The sequence below is a fragment of the Oikopleura dioica genome, chromosome 2 (assembly GCF_907165135.1).
Source record: "Oikopleura dioica chromosome 2, OKI2018_I68_1.0, whole genome shotgun sequence".
In the NCBI taxonomy this organism is placed as follows: domain Eukaryota; kingdom Metazoa; phylum Chordata; class Appendicularia; order Copelata; family Oikopleuridae; genus Oikopleura; species Oikopleura dioica.
The window spans coordinates 4746977-4764221 of NC_137292.1; the positions used below are offsets into that span (position 1 = coordinate 4746977).

At 38.2% G+C, this 17245-nt stretch overlaps 2 protein-coding genes and 1 long non-coding RNA gene across 3 annotated transcripts; all 3 read right to left on the bottom strand.

Moving 5' to 3' along the window:
• Positions 1-9838: 9838 nt before the first annotated feature.
• Positions 9839-11834, bottom strand: LOC145697807 (uncharacterized). The gene is made up of 3 exons (XM_081775019.1): positions 11758-11834; positions 10749-10883; positions 9839-10707 (listed from the first exon to the last, which is right to left on the bottom strand). The coding sequence occupies exons 2-3, from the start codon at positions 10771-10773 to the stop codon at positions 9839-9841; spliced, it is 894 nt and encodes a 297-aa protein (XP_081631145.1). The 5' UTR covers positions 10774-10883; positions 11758-11834.
• Positions 11835-12464: 630 nt separating this feature from the next.
• Positions 12465-14176, bottom strand: LOC145699294 (uncharacterized). The gene is made up of 5 exons (XM_081776564.1): positions 13827-14176; positions 13419-13604; positions 13216-13375; positions 12968-13178; positions 12465-12926 (listed from the first exon to the last, which is right to left on the bottom strand). Exons 1-4 carry the CDS (start codon positions 14164-14166, stop codon positions 12977-12979), a joined length of 888 nt encoding a protein of 295 aa, XP_081632690.1. The 5' UTR covers positions 14167-14176; the 3' UTR covers positions 12465-12926; positions 12968-12976.
• Positions 14177-14958: 782 nt separating this feature from the next.
• On the bottom strand, positions 14959-16658 carry LOC145696661 (uncharacterized). Its single transcript, XR_014133820.1, has 3 exons — positions 16401-16658; positions 15131-15252; positions 14959-15088 (listed from the first exon to the last, which is right to left on the bottom strand). It is a non-coding gene; the product is annotated as an uncharacterized LOC145696661 (long non-coding RNA).
• Positions 16659-17245: the final 587 nt, after the last annotated feature.

A 17245-nucleotide genomic window follows, 5' to 3' on the forward strand; every position in this document is an offset into this window, starting at 1 on the left:
TTTTCTTATTATTTCATTCAATGGATCGGGTTCACAGTTTGAACTTCAGAAATTCTGACTCAGAATGGTAAACCCGATTGCTCTCAAAATGCGTTAAAAGAGTAAATTTAATCCCTTCAGGAAAAAATACAGGTGTGAAAACGATTAATCCTTTCAAAAAAGATAAATTGAAAATAAGTGTTTGGATTGTCAATGCTTCGGAACTTTGCGAAAAGTCGGCGGAAAGGTCGTTCTCTTCACAGAGGAAGTTCTCTCTACCCGGAGCATCCACACACAACAGGCTGATTTAGAGAAGGAGAAAACATGGAAGAAAAAGGTCACCAAATCAATGACCCTTGCTAAGCATGGTTTTGCCACGAATATTCAAATATCAAATTATTTGACTTTTGGTTCTCTCTTTTGGCTTACAGTCATAATTATAGCGAATTTCGTCTCTTTGGAGAAATCAAAAAGTGTAACGACTTTTCTGACCTCAACTTGCCACCGAAACTACAAGCGATGTGTTCAATTTGAATCCATTGACATCTGCGGCCATCTGATGAAGAAATGCCACCAAACAAAAGAGTTTATACTTCCAGAGCCAGTTTCCCTTATAAAACCAAGCCCCATCGATTCGGAAGCATTTACCGAAGAAGACAACAGAGTGAATTTCCGCCGATGCCGAAAGAAAAAATTTTACGACCAAAAAGTGTGCCGCCATCTTTGCTCAAACACGCTGATTTTGAAATCAATGAGGACTCATCCGATTTCACCATGTGAATCAATTTGCTTTCAACTGACGCGATCGTTCGCTTCTGCTGGAGATGTTTGCCCGACTGAAAAGTATTGCATAAATGGCTGTCCGTGTCCCTTTTATAAATGCGAAAGGACGGATAAAGACCAAAAATTCGTCCCTGTCTTCGATTTGGAGAAGCGTGATTACAGTCGATCAATCGAGCGGAGGGATGAAAGCACAGAAAGAATCAAGAATGACGCTGTTATACTGTTTGATCCTTCGGGAACCCAAAAAACCAACAAACAAAGCATCGACATTCAAGCAGGCGATCATTTCGAAGATTTCAAGCATTATGAAAGTTTTTTCTTTTCTTTTTCGTACACTTAATTTTGCTCAAAAAGCGAATATTCTAAGTAGACAAAGATTAAACAGCAAAAAAGGCAATTGGTGCTGCATTTCTTAACGGAGAACATTACTTGGTCGATCAAAGAGGAAGCTTGATTAGACTGGGAGAGAATGGGAAAATCTCGTTAATTGTCAAAAATCGTTTTTATGCCAGGTTTTATGAATTAATTATTTGCAGGGCTAACGAGTCTTTGAAGAACGGGAAATTTCGCTTTTCATTACAGCTCTTCCATAGGAACCCACGATATAACAATCAGAAATGAGGAGAAAAACACAACTGTCTTTCCTGTTGTTGTCATTTGAAAACGGTCGAATATTATTTCAGGATTTTTATCTTTGTTTTAATTTCGACCTTTGAAAGTTCTCCGAAAAGTCGCCCAGATAAATGCTATTATTATGCGCCTGATTATAATTTAAATAGATTCGAAACCGCCCAAGGTAAAAATCGTACTTTTCAGCTGTTTCATTCGTTCCAGGTTATATCGCAAGCAATCATTTCAACGCTCGAATGTCTTCAATCAGCTTCCGCGGCATATTCTTCCTGATGAGCATGAGGCTCGGCACAAACTGGATAACTCTTTCGAGAACGATCGCGCTTAACTCAATTCGATCAACGGAACAGTTGGAAAAAGGCTGGCGAAAGGATAAGGTCGCCCTTCCAGCAATGTTCCGGGACTTTGACCCCGTGCACGTGATTCCTCTGGAATGGATTCGAGAAAATTTTTTTTCAGAGAAAAATTTTTTTTCAGAGAAAAATTTTTTTGAGAATCCTAAAAGATCGATCTTGGTCAGCTGATGCTTGTCCTTGTAACGAGAAGCATTGGACTTTCGAATATGCAATATTCTTTGTTACTCGAAAAAGAAGGGAAATTTCTGACGCTCGGAAATGAATGGATCGGAAATCTGATCAAGTACGAACAAGAGTCGCGTTGCTATTCTGGACTTTTTGCGCCGAAGGATTTTGCGTACTCGAATGAATTTGGAACGAACAACGATGAGTGCGAGTATTTTATAAATGCATTTCAGAATAATGACCGGATTTATCTTCAAAACATCGTCTTTGATACAACCTTTGAAATATACTTCGATTTCGGAAAGGATCATATTGAAAGAATTTTGTTCGGAAAAAATCCTCTTGCGATCCCCGAAAAAGATAAAATTGAGCTCGATTTTCAGCAACAAAGAGCAGAGAAAAAAATGCTCGTAACAAGCAACCCCTTTTTCAAATTCCACGATGATGTCTTTCCCAATTTCGCGAAAAACGCAGTTGGTATAATTCGCAAATTTCCACTTTCAGCTAAGGATCAGAAGTACTGCTAGTTTACCGGTCCTTTCTAACAATTTCTGAGCCTTTAAATAAGCTAGCAGTTTGTCTCCGCCGTATCCACTGGCGATTATTCCGGATTATCCATTCGGGTCTTTCGATGAGGCATTGTTCCACATTTCTTCATTCGAGCTTGATTTTAATGAAACGCAGAAGCTCAATCTTGAAATCAAGGAAAGGGTCAAAACTGAATAGCGCCTCCTTGCTCCATCCGGTCCGTAGCAATGGGCGGCAATGGGCGGCACAAGGCGGTTCTAGGCGGCGCTATAGAGTTACGCCCAATTTTTGTGCAAAAGCGGTTTATAATAATTTTTTGATTCTTTGAAGAAGAACTCAAAATTGCAAGAAGCGGCTAAAATCCTCGAGTTTCGATCATTCAACGAAAAGTCCATCTTTGAAATTGATCTGCTCAAAAACAGTTCGATGAAAATATCGTCGGATTTTTTTCACGAATCCATTATTTTGGATACAAATTCAAACGACAACTGGCTCTCTCTTGAGTTTATTTTCGAAGTCAAAGACGACTTTTTGCTTTTCAAAATCGAAGGAACAAAACGAAAAATGAAGGAGCTAAGAAAAATGGACGAAAAAAGAATAAAACTCCTCAAATTTGACAACGAAAGCGAAATTAAAAATGTGTTTTTCTTTCAAAATGGACCAAGTCAGATAAATGTTATTTTGCATGAAAACAACAAACGACCCGAACAATATGCACTTTTTGGTGATGGATTCAGAAATGACGATGAAAAAATACTTATTCCAGATAGCTCTGCATTTTCTATCGATCAATCGAAGCCTGCTCTTGTAAATGGCCAGTTGCATCTTTTCGGCAGCCTGAAGGATCCAAACAATGTAGGTAGCATTGGGTGGTGTAAATATAAATTTGCAAGAATTGCAAAATCTCGTCCTTTGCATCAGTTGAGTCTTATATTTTGATAAGTTTGTTGAAAGGGGCATGAAAAAGCGATAGAAAAACAAAAATAGTGAGTTTGGGCAGTCGTTGTTGATTACACGCTAGGTCAAAGGTCAAAATTTGATAACGCCCTAGAGGCCAGGCGCATTGATGAATTTCAAAAATTTTTTTTCGAGGAAGATTATCGTGACTATGAGAAGCTCGCTTCGAGTTTTGAGCGTGATCGGACGTCGGATATGGAAGTTATGTGATGGAAGAGAAAAACAAAAATCGGCGACACGGCGATTACGTAACAGCGCGGCGGCCGCGCGGCGGCGCTGTCCGCCCGCAAGCCTAGCCCAGCGCTGAGAGAGCTCAATTTTTTCTTTCAATTAACTATTTCTAAGAAAGTACTCGATAATTAGGTAAACTTATTAATTTAACTACAGTTATAAACTAAAATTGTGTATTTTTTATTTATACTGTAGAATAAGGCTCGCCAAAAAAAAAAGTCGATGTCGATTCTCCCTTACGAATTTTATCTTAAAATGATCCCCGTTCTTTTCTGATTCAAATGAGTGTAGAATCTACAGTGAGACAATCATTATTATTTCAATTTCTGTTTTTCTATTTGATGGAAATGAAGATAACATTTGCGAAATGCAAGTCGCAGCTACTCATAACACTCAGGTCAATTATATGACCGCTTCAATGCCTGCTCAAAATGCTGAACCGACTGGTACTCTCGCCAATCTCGCTCCCAACGTTAAAGACGCCAACAAGTTGCATGTTCATCGTGCATTCCTTCAAAAGCGAGCCTAACTTCTCACGCTCAGCTTTAAACCTCTTCAATTTCGCTTTCGAAATAGCCAGCTTTGACCTTTATCATCCTCAATCGACCTCTTGTTTAGCTCCTCTTCCAGTTTCTCAACTTTGCTGGAATTTCCACATGATTAAAATTATTGGCAAACATCTAGCGGCTACAGTAGATGTATTTAGCTCATCAAAAAGGAATTTTCTCTCAAAAAAACACCTAAAGCTTGAAATTCAATCAAGTACTGATCAATTGAGCGACTCGACTCTTATCCTCCAAAGTACAAAAAGGGCCCATCGATTAATGTTCCTCCCTTCAAAAAAACCCGGCAAAGATAAAACGCAAAAAATCCAATTTCCTCAATTTTTTCCTGGAAAGAAGATATGTTTGGTGCTCATTTTTTGTGATCTTCTGGGCATCTGGTAGCGGCTAAATACACAATCTTTGAAGAAGAAACCGCAGAATTGTGTAAAATAAATTTGAATGATGGATTTGAGAGGATTCAGATTGACTTAGCTTATTAAAATGATTGAGCGAGGAAGGGCTCGTTTATGAAACTCGGAGCGTACACATTTGATGAATAAATTAGCTCCAAAGAGTGCTTCCTCTGCAGTTTTCACTCATTTTATGCCCCCCGAATACCCTGAAAGTTCACTCGTGATTTTGCCCATAATCGAATGATGGCACTTTTGATGATCTTGGCAAACTTGATTTGATCTATCTTGCGGTTTTCAAAAAGTCGCGTTTTTCAAATAATCCTTTCCGTTATCTTTGAAGCAGTGGCAGCCGTTGTTTAAGTGCTTTCCGAATCGGGGAACGTCTTGAAGGTACATGATGAAGTTTTTGACCATTTTGATTTCCATCACTTCTTCAAGCTCATTGTCAGGGGGTATCTTTCTTCAAAAGCGTGGAAAAGATCGTCGTCGGAATTTTCTGCTAGAATTCTCTCAACTGGAAAATTTTTGAAACTCGAGCTTCTCAAAACAAGCTCGATGGAAAACATAAAATAATTCAGAAATTACAGCAATCTGAAAAATAGGTCACAGCGGGGCGCTCATCGAGCGAGGCGCGCCGCTTCAATTTGATGTTCTACCCTTGAAAGGTTGAACTTGTGATGTCCTGGAGCGCAAATTGTCAACTGATGCGTAAAATTTGAACCCTCAGAAATCGAAAATCTTTTTTCGAAAGAGGCAAAATATTAAAAATGGAGATTCAAAAGAAAACTGATGAAGAAAAGAAGAAAGAAGAAATCGCAGAAGCACAAGTGAAAAAGAGAATGGATCATGGAGGAATTGCCAAAACGGCAGGAATGCCGCTAGAAATGATTCAGAGAATGGAGCCATTCAAGCTTCCAGATAAGTATTATAATTTAGATTTTCTAACTCAAAATTTTCCAAATTTTTGCTATTTGGTTAAAAAAATTAAACGTAGAAAGCGTGATAAAGACAAATTAATCAATTTAGCGAAAAAAACTTGTGAAAATCATATTTCGCTCACTGGTTCGAAGGCTGATTTATCAGTGCAAAAAACAATCATCCCTGACTTCAGAATCAATCAGAGTGAAATTCTGGACAAATCGAGCGATCAGGCTTTTCGGGCGTCAAACAGCTCGTTTAAACGCAACAAAAATCGGACAAAAATAGGGAAAAATCAGTGCCCGCGAAAATCTCATCCAAAAATTTGATTTTTTGTTAGATTTAAGGGTGTCATCATCGACTTCGTTTTTTTTTCTGCGTCAGTTAAGGTTTCTTCCGCTCATAAATAACATCTGATTTTTCGTCCAGTTTTTAATCAATCCTTATTTTGTAACATAAATTTGGCATCAAAGTAAATTTATAATCTATAAATCCCCACGATCGCTTCAAATGATACTTCAAATTCGACTTTTACCAATTTTCTTCCGGTAGCTGTGACAAAACTACGAATTTAAATTTTTTCATCTTTTGTCAGAGGCGACCCTTCGACACCCTTAATTCTCGAACATTTTAAGTCACGTGAGCTTATTTCTAATATTCCTGTTTGACGTAGAGAACAAAATTTTCAAATTATTTATAAGCAATTATTTTATTTGAAATAATCATTACAATGGTAGATATTTTCGGCCCAGAAATAACGATGAATTTTACGCAGTTCAATAAAATCTTCTGCAGAAAAAGTATATTTGTTAATTAATTGTTCGATATTTGCTGTCGCGAGCATCTCAGAATTGGCTAAAGCCAAAGGACCGCAATCGTTATCGTATTGTGGAGTAAATGGCGGTAAAATGCATTCGACTTCGGTATTCCAAAGATAGTCGTAGATTTCAATGAGGATTTTTCCAACTAAATTTAAAATTTTTATACTTAAATTATGAGGTCATCATACGATAGTGCCAATAATCATCCGGAGAGTCGGGAACATGATCGCGAAGAATAATTTTCTGAGAGTCTCGTAAGAGTCCAACAGCAAAGAAATGACCAACTTTTCTTCCTGATGCGATAAATTTTCGGTCTTTATGTGCATTTTCGTTCAGAAGAAATGTGAATATTATTCTTTTGAATTCTCGCGCGGACGTCGGATAAAAAAATTTTATTCTTTCCAAAATCGTTGATTTATCCTGTTGAAAAGACGTAAGAATTGCACTGGTAATGTTGGGATCCACAATCAAGACATCATCTGACTGCTGATCATTCATGTTTTTGACGAGATGACTGAAGATATCTTTCTCAGAGTTCAGAATGGCATTCTTGAAGTTATGAAAACGGAGATTGAGAGAAAATTAAGACATTAAGAATGCTTGATTTTGAACTCTGATCTATAAAATATGTTTTATTTTTGTAGAAGGAATTTTTTCTCGCGGTTATCTGACGATTGTATTCAAGATCATTCTTTCGCTTCATTCCTTCGATTTTTCGAGAAACAGCTCGATTGTCGATTTTCAATTGAGGCAAGACGAATTTGTTGACTGAATAAGGCAGTCCATGTTTGAGAGTCGGATAAGATTTTTTTAGGCTCCTCTTCATAGACATTTCGTCGCTGAGTCGATCTGTCATCAATCTGCTCTTCAGTTTCGTTTTCTTCTTCAGTCTCTTTTCCAGTGAATAAGCTTTTGAATTCTTCAATTAATGTGCTTTTTTTCTTTTTTGCTGGAGGACTTGGAAGATAATTGGTTTGATTTTTCTTTGGATCTTCACGAACATATTCGACAACTCGCTCACTAACAGAATGATCGTATATTTTGCAGTTTTCGAATTCTCCACTGTTGCATTGCGTGCAATCAGGACTGCAGATAGTGTTGGTTAAGACCACTTTCTGCCTGTCGCTGTTCCAAGTTGCCATTCTGACACGACGGCATTGGAATGATCCAATGAGCTCTTCCCTTGGCAAAATTGGATAATTGTCCAAATTAACAAAGAATCTCTCGAAATATGTGTCTTCAGGCCTTTCGTTCTTGAGTCGTTCTTCTTCCAATTCAAGTCCGCAAATCAACGAATCAATATCAAGCCCCTCATCACGCGCGTTCAGTCTCTGTGCGGTTGCAGGAACCATAGAATGGTAGGCATCAATGATACTCAAAGATTTGGATTTTAAATTGAAATCGAAAGTCTAAACCTTAAGAACAGGCAATTAAAAAAAATTTCACCGAATCTTTCCGTGGGCTGGAGCCTTAAAGCGTATCGTCGAACTTCTCAGATTCCGAAGCATCGCCAAGGAATACTTATTTTTAAATTCTGATCCTTAAATATGGTCACAATTCGGTTCGCATCGATAAATCAGAGAGGGATGACCAGGTTCGTGAGGACTAGGTTCGTTAGACTAGGTTCGTAGGTGCCATGTCGGAGAAAATAATTGGTGTGACTAGGTTCGTGGAAATATGATTTTATATGGATTTTTTTGTATCGTCGGCATTTTCGGACAGTAAGGGAAATGGGTTGATAACTAGGTTCGTGGGACTAGGTTCGTGAGTTTTTAAATTGCAAAAATTTTCGGGCAATAAGGGAAATTGGCTGATGACTAGGTTCGTGTGACTAGGTTCGTGAGTTTTTAAATAGTATAGATTTTCGGTCAGTAAAGGAAATGGGTTGATGACTAGGTTCTCGGGACTAGGTTCGTGAAGACAAGGGTAAATTTCTACTATTTAAAAACTCACGAACCTACTCACACGAACAAAGTCCCACGAACCTAGTCCCACGAACCTAGTCATCAATCCATTTCCTTTACTGCTCTTAAATTTTAACCATTTAGAAACTCACGAACCTAGTCCCACGAACCTAGTCATCAACCCATTTCCCTTACTGCCCTAAAATATAGCCCGATTTCAATACTCTGGCAGAACCAACCACGAACCTAGTCCCACGAACCTAGTCTTCACGAGCTAAGTCGTCATTCCTATAAATCACAGCTGAAAATTTTATGACCATTCCTGAGTTATCTGAGCAAATAACGATATGTTTGTCCGCAATGTCGATACCTTCGTCAGAAGCTTTACGAAAAGCAATGGTTTCAAGATCTTTTATGTGACTGGTTGACTTCTTCTGAGATATACCATGGATGACAAATCGTCTCCAGGATTCGGTAAGATCATCGAAAATCGTGAAAAGATATGTTAACGGAGCGATTGGTCGAGTGTTCTGAAATTAAGTTTGATTTAACTAACTAACTAATAATCAATACCAAATACTGTCCTTGAGTTCGCATTGAAGGAAGAAGTGTAAATGATCGGCCATAATCGAACTAAGTTAAGTTTAAATGATCTGATACTAATTTAAGATAAACCTCAACATAAATGAATTTTCGATCAATCTCCACATCCCCAGCCCGGCAGATAATTTTGTTCTCTTTTGCATGAACCTTGTCAAACCAATGAGCTTGGATTTCTGACAAGCTTTGAATGCAAAATTCTTTCGCTCTTCTGAAATCCATCATGCATTCCTCGGAGCCTCTCGGTATCCAAAGAGTGTTTCCATGCGCCTTTTTATCAGATCGAAAATGTGGTAGTCGATAGATCTTTCCAGTAGTCTGCACGTTTTTAAGCAGGTCATTGATTGCTTCTTCAACTGACTTCGAAGAGCATTTGTGATGACATTTAACACAACCATTTTGCTGAGTTGAGTGAGCGAAGCAGCCTTGTAAAAATTTTAAACAAGAAAATGAAAACAAACCTACTTGAGTATTTTTTGCTGTCTGCGCACATAATATTCTCAAAAGAATTTGTTCCGCAGACAGTTTTTTCCAGAATCGAAGACACTGTAATCCATTTATGAGAGGACCGAGATTCCTGCGGTAAATTTTCACGGATAATTTGATTGAGATGCACTGTAGATGCCTCCGCATTTGTGCAACTCGAGCAAAGACATTGGTGCTGCCAGAAATGATCGGAAGATCTTGTTATAATATTTTTCGGTCTGACCTTTTATAGCTTATTTAAGTCTGTCTTTCAATTATAAGAAATTGCATAAAACTATTATAAGCCTTTCCTTGTTAATTAAGTATGGTGTGAATTTTGAAGAAATTTCATTAACTTCAGCGTAGATCTCCGGCAAACTTTTACAAAGAACATATTTTTGAACCCTCATAATTTGAGCGCTCTTCTGACCAATTTTTTTTTCCTCATAAAACGCACTTTTGAAGTTTGACAAATTAAATAAATTGTAAAAATTCTTGCCTGTTGATATAAATTTCATCTAAGAATTTCAAATTGGATTTTTGTCAAACTCTCCCATACTGATCATAAAAGCGTTTGTGCAACGGAGTGCATTTTAATGGGTCGATTATCATCATCGATTGCTTTCCAACAACTGGAGTTGACGAAGCGTACCAAATTTTTACTAAGGCCTCTTTTTCATCATCTGTAAGAGTTTCAATACGTTTTTTGCGAAGATCAGGACAGTCAGGGCCATTTTGGAGTTTTTCTCGGTCGGATATTGCCGTTTGAACCCTAAAGCGAGAAACGCCAATAGAGTCGAAACTTCTCATGATGAATTTTTTGACAAGAGGTCCAGGGGTTTCTGGGATAAGTGACGCTAGAATACGTCTCGAGACATCATGATTACGAATTTTTTCGATCAGGCCGCCGATTACTTCCAATGGTACAAGATTTAGCGCGTATTCAACGCAATGTCTCGTTTCAGGATCCAATGGATCAAGGATTGTTTGAACTCGCGCAACTGTCGTTTTTATCTTGTCTGAGATGTCGTCATCATTGTTATCCTGGGACAGTTGTAAAGTCAGCTCTGTCTCGAGTTCCGAAGCTTCCAGTGAGCGTTTTTTTGTTTGATAAGATTTTCTTCGCTTTGCACTGTCATATTCTGGTGTCTTATCATTCTCAGTGCTGATTCGTTCATCATCAGCCAATATATCCTCTATGTCCTTCTTCTGATAAGACGAGTATGGATTTTTCGAAAAATTAGTTCTGCAAATCATCGAATGACGGTCAAATAAGGTGATCGGAACGGTAGTTTTACAGGCCATGCAGACAATTCCAAAGCATTTTTGTTTATGCTCCCGATAATATTCATTTTGCGACATCGTTTGAAGACAGTATGGGCAGGTTCTTTTCATTTTGTGACCTTGACGGGCTACAAATAATTGAAAACAAGCGAAATATCTAATGACGTACATTTAGATTTGTTTTTTGCTGGCATAATTATTGTTTGTGGAGCTGCATACCGTTTCGGAGCGCAACCGAAAACCAAATGTTCATTGTAATTTTCGGGCCCTGTGAATGTCCTTTTACACTTTCGGCAAGTGATCCCTTAATTTTATTTAAGGACCCCCTGTCAAGTTTGACGATTTTAACAAATGGATTTGATTAGTTCTGAGAATCATTCTTCTGTATAACGGTCGGAGTCAAAAATAAGGGACTCTTTTTGATCCAAAATTTTCGAAAAAAGTCTCTTAATTTGGGTCATCAAAGCAAAAAATATGTCGCTGCAAAATTTTTTCAAAGTATAATTTTTGCAGCATAACCGAGAAAGCTTACTAGTCTCAGAAAGTGGGAATGACGACTAGGTTCGTGAGGACTAGGTTCGTTGGACTAGGTTCGTGTGACTAGGTTCGTGTGACTAGGTTCGTCTGACTAGGTTCGTGAGTTTTTAAATAGCAAAGATTTTTGGTCAGTAAAGGAAACGTGTTTGACTAGGTTCGTGGGACTAGGTTCGTGGGTTTTTGAATAAGCAAAATGTGGGATTTAAACCAAATGTGAGTATATAAAAATCCAAATTCCACGAACCTAGTCTCACGAACCTAGTCAAACACGTTTCCTTTACTGACCAAAAATCTTTACTATTTAAAAACTCACGAACCTATTCAGACGAACCTAGTCACACGAACCTAGTCACACGAACCTAGTCCTATGAACCTAGTCAACAACTCATTTCGATTACTGACGGAAATCTTTACTATTTAAAAACCCACGAACCTAGTCACTCGAACCATTTTTCAAACATGGCTCCAACGAACCTTGCCCTACGAACCTGGTCCTCACGAACCTGGTCATCGGTCTCTAGAAAGTCCCCTTAATTGGATTTCTTTCTGCCGCTGATTTCCGGCATTTTTAGCCAAAAAGTTCCTAAATCACTTGACGTGGGGGGGGGGTCCTTAAACGATTTGAATGATTTATTATATACCAGTGCATTCTGCAAAGTGATCGTCGTTCTCACTGCTTCTAAACTCGCCACAATTTAAGCATTGAAAGAAGTTTGGAGTATCTAAAGAACGAGGTTGATGAAAGAACAAGTCGAATTCGAAAACCTTGCATCACGACGATTGGCCCGATCGGACGATAACCGGAAACGAAAAGAGCGCTCAAAAAATATGAGGTCAAAAGTATCAAAATCAGCAATGCTGAAATTATTCCCAGAACGACAGCCATCACCAATCTTTTTTGAATCAAGATATTAAGAAAGAAAAACAATAAACAAACGAATTCGCAGAAAAAAAAAATTTATTTCTCAGACATGAAAGCAGAGAATCTATTGTAAATATTTTCAACACAAAAGATAATTATGACAAAAACTATAAATCTGATGTTGTTATTTATCCAGCGCACAAGACAAGCAAAAACTAAAATTGCGAGAAATTTTGGATCAAATAGATAGGAAAGTATATGTTTTTCAAGCTGAAAGACTGTTTCTCCAGCAATTGAGAGCGGCAAGTCGATTCGAGTCAAATCCGTTGGAGCAGAGTCGCTTAAAATCGATTAATCATCGGAAAAACCTTGATTTATCTAACCATAAATATCCACATCCGAACAAGATGATAATGATTTTCGAGAAAAGCATTGTCTTAACCTTAAATATGAATTAAAAAAAAATCTTTTTGCCAAAAACAACAGTATTTTAAATAAAAAATGAGCCAAAACAAACTAAACAAAGGAAACCGAGTACAATAAATACAAAAGGCGATTTTTTCCAGATTTGAATTATAAGAATCAGACTAAGCAGAAGGAGAGAAATCCAAAGAAGTAAAATAAATGAGATAGTTTTATTTCCCAAACATGCGACTAATTTTTGCCAGTATCCCGGCGAGAATATTTGAAAACCTACAAATTTATACGTGCTTGCAAATTCATCAAGCGCCGTAAATTCTAAAGAGGTAAGATTCAGCTCATTATCAATTATTGACAAGATTTGATGTTGAATTCCGTAATTTTCTTTCATTAATAATTCGAACTGATATGAATTTGTAAGAGAAAACTCAATCTCATAATCATTTGAAATCGGTGGAATTGTCATATTTCGACTAGCAACAATAATTGCGTACGGTGATTGCCTTCTCTCGCAGCAGACAACTCCATCTGAACGAGATTTTAAGATTATGTCGTCGAAATATATTCACCCGAATCCATTATACGAAAGGGGGTTCTACTGATCTGTCAATTGCAAAAGCTCCGATTCCAGCCTCAAAGCAAATTTCTGTTTCAAGTGAATGAGCTCTTCCGATTGAGACTTCCTGTTGCTTGATTCTGGCTAATGAGTGTCGCCCGATTCCATCAAGCATCTTATTTTCTGGGCACAAGAAATTCAAATTTCCAAATCCATGACGGCAACTAAAACTGACTAGAATGGTCAACTCACAAAACATACCTCTCTCTTTTGAAAGTGTTAAATTTTCCATCAATATGATTTTTAATTATGACGGAGCCCGCAAAATCTGGTTTTTCGAATTTTTTTCCGGCGATTCGGCCTCGAGATTGCACTTCAACGCGATGAAACCGGGTAAGTCCGATCGGAAAAGATACTTTCACTGTAAATATAATTAACCGGCGAAAATGAATAAAAATATTTACAATTTATCTTTAGACCAAGAAGCGTTTTTTCATTACTATAAGGGAGCACATTCGCATGATGGACTTCAAAAAGTCCATTTCGTACTATTTCTTCACAGATTCTTGTTGTTTCTTTATCACCATCTTTGGGGAAAGACGTTTGGGATCCTTTGCATAACCCCACAAAGATTTGCTCGGTGTGAAAGTCTAAATTCATTTTTATAGAAAACCAACGTATATCATTTACAGTCAGGGCTTCCAATTTCGGGCCTTTCAAATTCACGTTTTACGGCGAGAATCCGAAAAATAAGGCTTGGAATAACACGGATTTTTGAGTAAATCCGCGAAAGAAAAAGTGAATTGAGAAGCTCTAATTGTACAAAATATGATAATTAAATGTTTGCGATAACAATGATAATTTAAAATTACCTAATCCACTGCACAAATTTGTCCGCTGCAAAAAACAATGAGCCACTGTCGTGAGTTTTTTATAACGACTCATTTGCGTATCAAGTATCCAGGAAACGGTTTCCTGGTCAAAAGGGGCACGAATCGTCTTTGTAACATTTGAAATCGAGTCAAATATTCTTGCGTTGATTGTTCCAATATTTGATTCCAGTTTCAGTTCATTCTCCTTTAATTCTTCGATTACATTTTTGAGTGACTCTTCGAGAGACTGCGTCTCTTTATGACTGTAATACGATCCGAAAAAAGGACTTTTTAAAGCATTCAATAAAAGATCAGTAAGAAATTCAAGAACGAATTTCATTCTGTTTAAAGAAATAACTGAATGCCATTCCTTGCGTACGCAAAGTCTAGGAGGTGACTGTCGAGAACGCCACGTCGTTGTATTTTATGAATCACTTCGTCAGCAAGATCTTGAATGTGATTACTCGCCAAAAAATTTCGGGAGAAAAGTCCTGGATTGCTGATTTCATCATTGACGTAAACGCGACCGCCAATCTTAGTCCCGGTATTTTGGAGGCTCTACATATTTCGAGTTTCTCCTGTTCAACAATTTTTTCAAATGAAAGTCGGTCTTCGTCGTGCATAAATTTCGAATACGTAAATTTTTCGTGGTAAGATTTCGGAATCTGGAAAAAATTTTCTTTTTGTGATTTCTTGGAGGCATAATAATCATTCTCATTCACATAAGAAGAGAAAGCTAGGATCACAGCTTGCACTTTAATAAATTAAATTTAAGCTAGTAAAAATTAATTCTGCCTTATTCCTTTTTAATCATAAAATTTCCAAGAAGCGTTTTTCGAAGAAGAGATGAATCTGTATCGTCAAGAAAATGATGCAGCTTGATCAATCTTTGAAATTGAGCAACGACGTAATTAACGCAAGGGCCCGCCAAGGCATCATCACTCCTTCGCGATCGCCATGATAGCCGAAAGAGCTCGCCGCGATCACAATCGTCTCTGATAATAAGTTTTACCATTGATCGGTAAGTCCTTTGATGCGTTTTGTATACATTAATAACTGAAGTGATTGATTTTATTTGCTCGAAATAAAAATAAATATTAAGGGTGTCAACAGAAATTTAATAAAACGCTTCCCTTTGCATTTCTTTGTTGTCAATAGGAATATCTCGAACAGACTCAGATTGTAAGTCCATTTCAAAAAGCATTCGATTCCCATAAAAAGATTCGTAACAAGGACTTGAGTAATGAAAAGAGCGCAGTGTCCTTAAAAATAAAAAGTATAAATTTACTCGAAATCAAACAAACCAATTGAATTTTTTTCATTAGGAAAAAATATATTCTCTGCAGACGGCGCTGGATAAAGAATCGCAGTTTCGTAGCTTATACGGGACTCGTAGGTAATGACGGTATCTGATTTTTCAACGAGACTAAAAGATTGACATTAACGTCTAGAAGAGAACCATAAAAATTATTTTAATAAGCCCAGAAAAATTCGGGCCAACTCCGGTCTGCAACTGTCTAAACATAAGCAGTTTGCAGGTCCTTCGGGCCGGTTAACCTTATTCGCGGACTCTCGAAGAAAAACCGGTCCGCCGGCCCTGCGGACCGACTGAGCCCGGTCTCGAGCTGTAGAAAAAAAAGCGTCTTGCCGGCCCTTCGGACCGGTTCCGCCAAATTTCCAGATGATGAAGAAAAAACAGCTTTATGGCCCTACGTGCCGACTCAGCAAAGTCTCGAGCTGTAAAAAAAAGCTTGCCCGCCCTTCGAGCAAGTTACGCCAATTTTCGAGCTAATCAAAAAAAAAGCGGCTTGCCGGCCTTTCGGACCGGTTCCGCTAAATTGCATGAAGATCAAGAGAAAACAGCTTGACGGCCCTTCGGACCGAGTCAGCCCAGTCTCGAGCTGCCCAAGAAAAAGTAGCTTGAGGGCCCTTTTGGCCCGTTCAGCCAGTCTAGAGCTGTTCGAGAAAAAGCGATTTGCCGGCCCTTCGGACCGGTTCCGCCAAATTGCATAATGATCATGAAAAAACGGCTTGAGGGCCCTTCGGACCGAGTCAGCCCAGTCTCGAGCTGCCCAAGAAAAAGTAGCTTGAGGGCCCTTTTGGCCCGTTCAGCCAGTCTAGAGCTGTTCGAGAAAAAGCGATTTGCCGGCCCTTCGGACCGGTTCCGCCAAATTGCATAATGATCATGAAAAAACGGCTTGACAGACCAACTCAGCCAAGTCTCGAGCTTTTCTTTAAAAGCGGCTTGCCATCCCTTCGGGCCGGTTCCGCGAAAACACGAGACGATAAAGAATAAGAAGCTTGAATTCTGTTTATAATTAATTGATTTTTGTTCTGTGGAAAAATTTTTGACAAATAATAAGCAATCAAGGAAGCCTATTTTTGCCGTTTTTGTCAGCGAGATGACCACAGAACTAGATCAATGCTTACTTGAATTCTTTTACTTATTTGAAAAAAGCTTTCAGGAAAAATTCTGACAAAGAACGTCCTGGATCTCTCCATTTTGAAACAATGTCATCCTGATTACTGAAGAGCTTAATTCAATCCCCCAATATTCTTATGTTGACGCTTTACCTTGACTTAAATTCATCATTTAATAAATGAATTTTTTTTCTCTCGTTAGGTAAAGGTGTCGCTCTTGTGGAAGAGCTGAAAATCTCTGGCATCGAATCTCTACGGCTTCTGTTTTTTGCATTTGTAAAGATTTCATCAAGATATTTATCGAAAATTTCTCCGTTTCGAGTGACAATAATGAGTAGAAAGCTGTTCAATAGTGTCGAAACAAGAAACAAGAAAGAAATTTTCAGAAAATTCATCCTGAAATGATGATCATTGAAAAGAAATTCAGCCTGAGGTACTCATTTCGCACTTTTGATTTCATCTAGTGGTAAAAGAGCGCCTTTTCACAGCTTAAAAATAAACTAGTTTTTTTTTTTGTCTCGAAAAGCGAATTTTCGCGTTAAGTGACCCCATTAAGGGTATCGGTGATAAGATTTCTGCTGAAAATCACACCCTTATATTTATCTGTATCTAAAGCTCGTTATCACTTCAAACAAAAACGCCTAGCTTTCAAAAGTTTGCGACACATTTTTCGTTCTTGAATCTATAAAATGTTCCCGCTAAAGCGTCCTCAAGTGCGCCGCTTTGCGAGACCGCAGTTTCTACTCGCACCGACAAGTCTGCAACCGAAGTCTCGACTGAAGTTTTCAGCGTGTCAGTTTTGGTTGAAATCTTTGTCAGATCTTCACGGATAGTTCCGATGGTATCTGTGGCCATTTCTTCAAGTCGCTTGTGGAAAGTAACTGTCACGTTTTCTATTTTCTCGTCGACATTTCCATCCCATCTTAATTCTAAATCGCCGATTCTGGACTCCAGTTCGAAAGCAGTTGCGTCACCCATGTGCTCTTCAACAGCAGTGA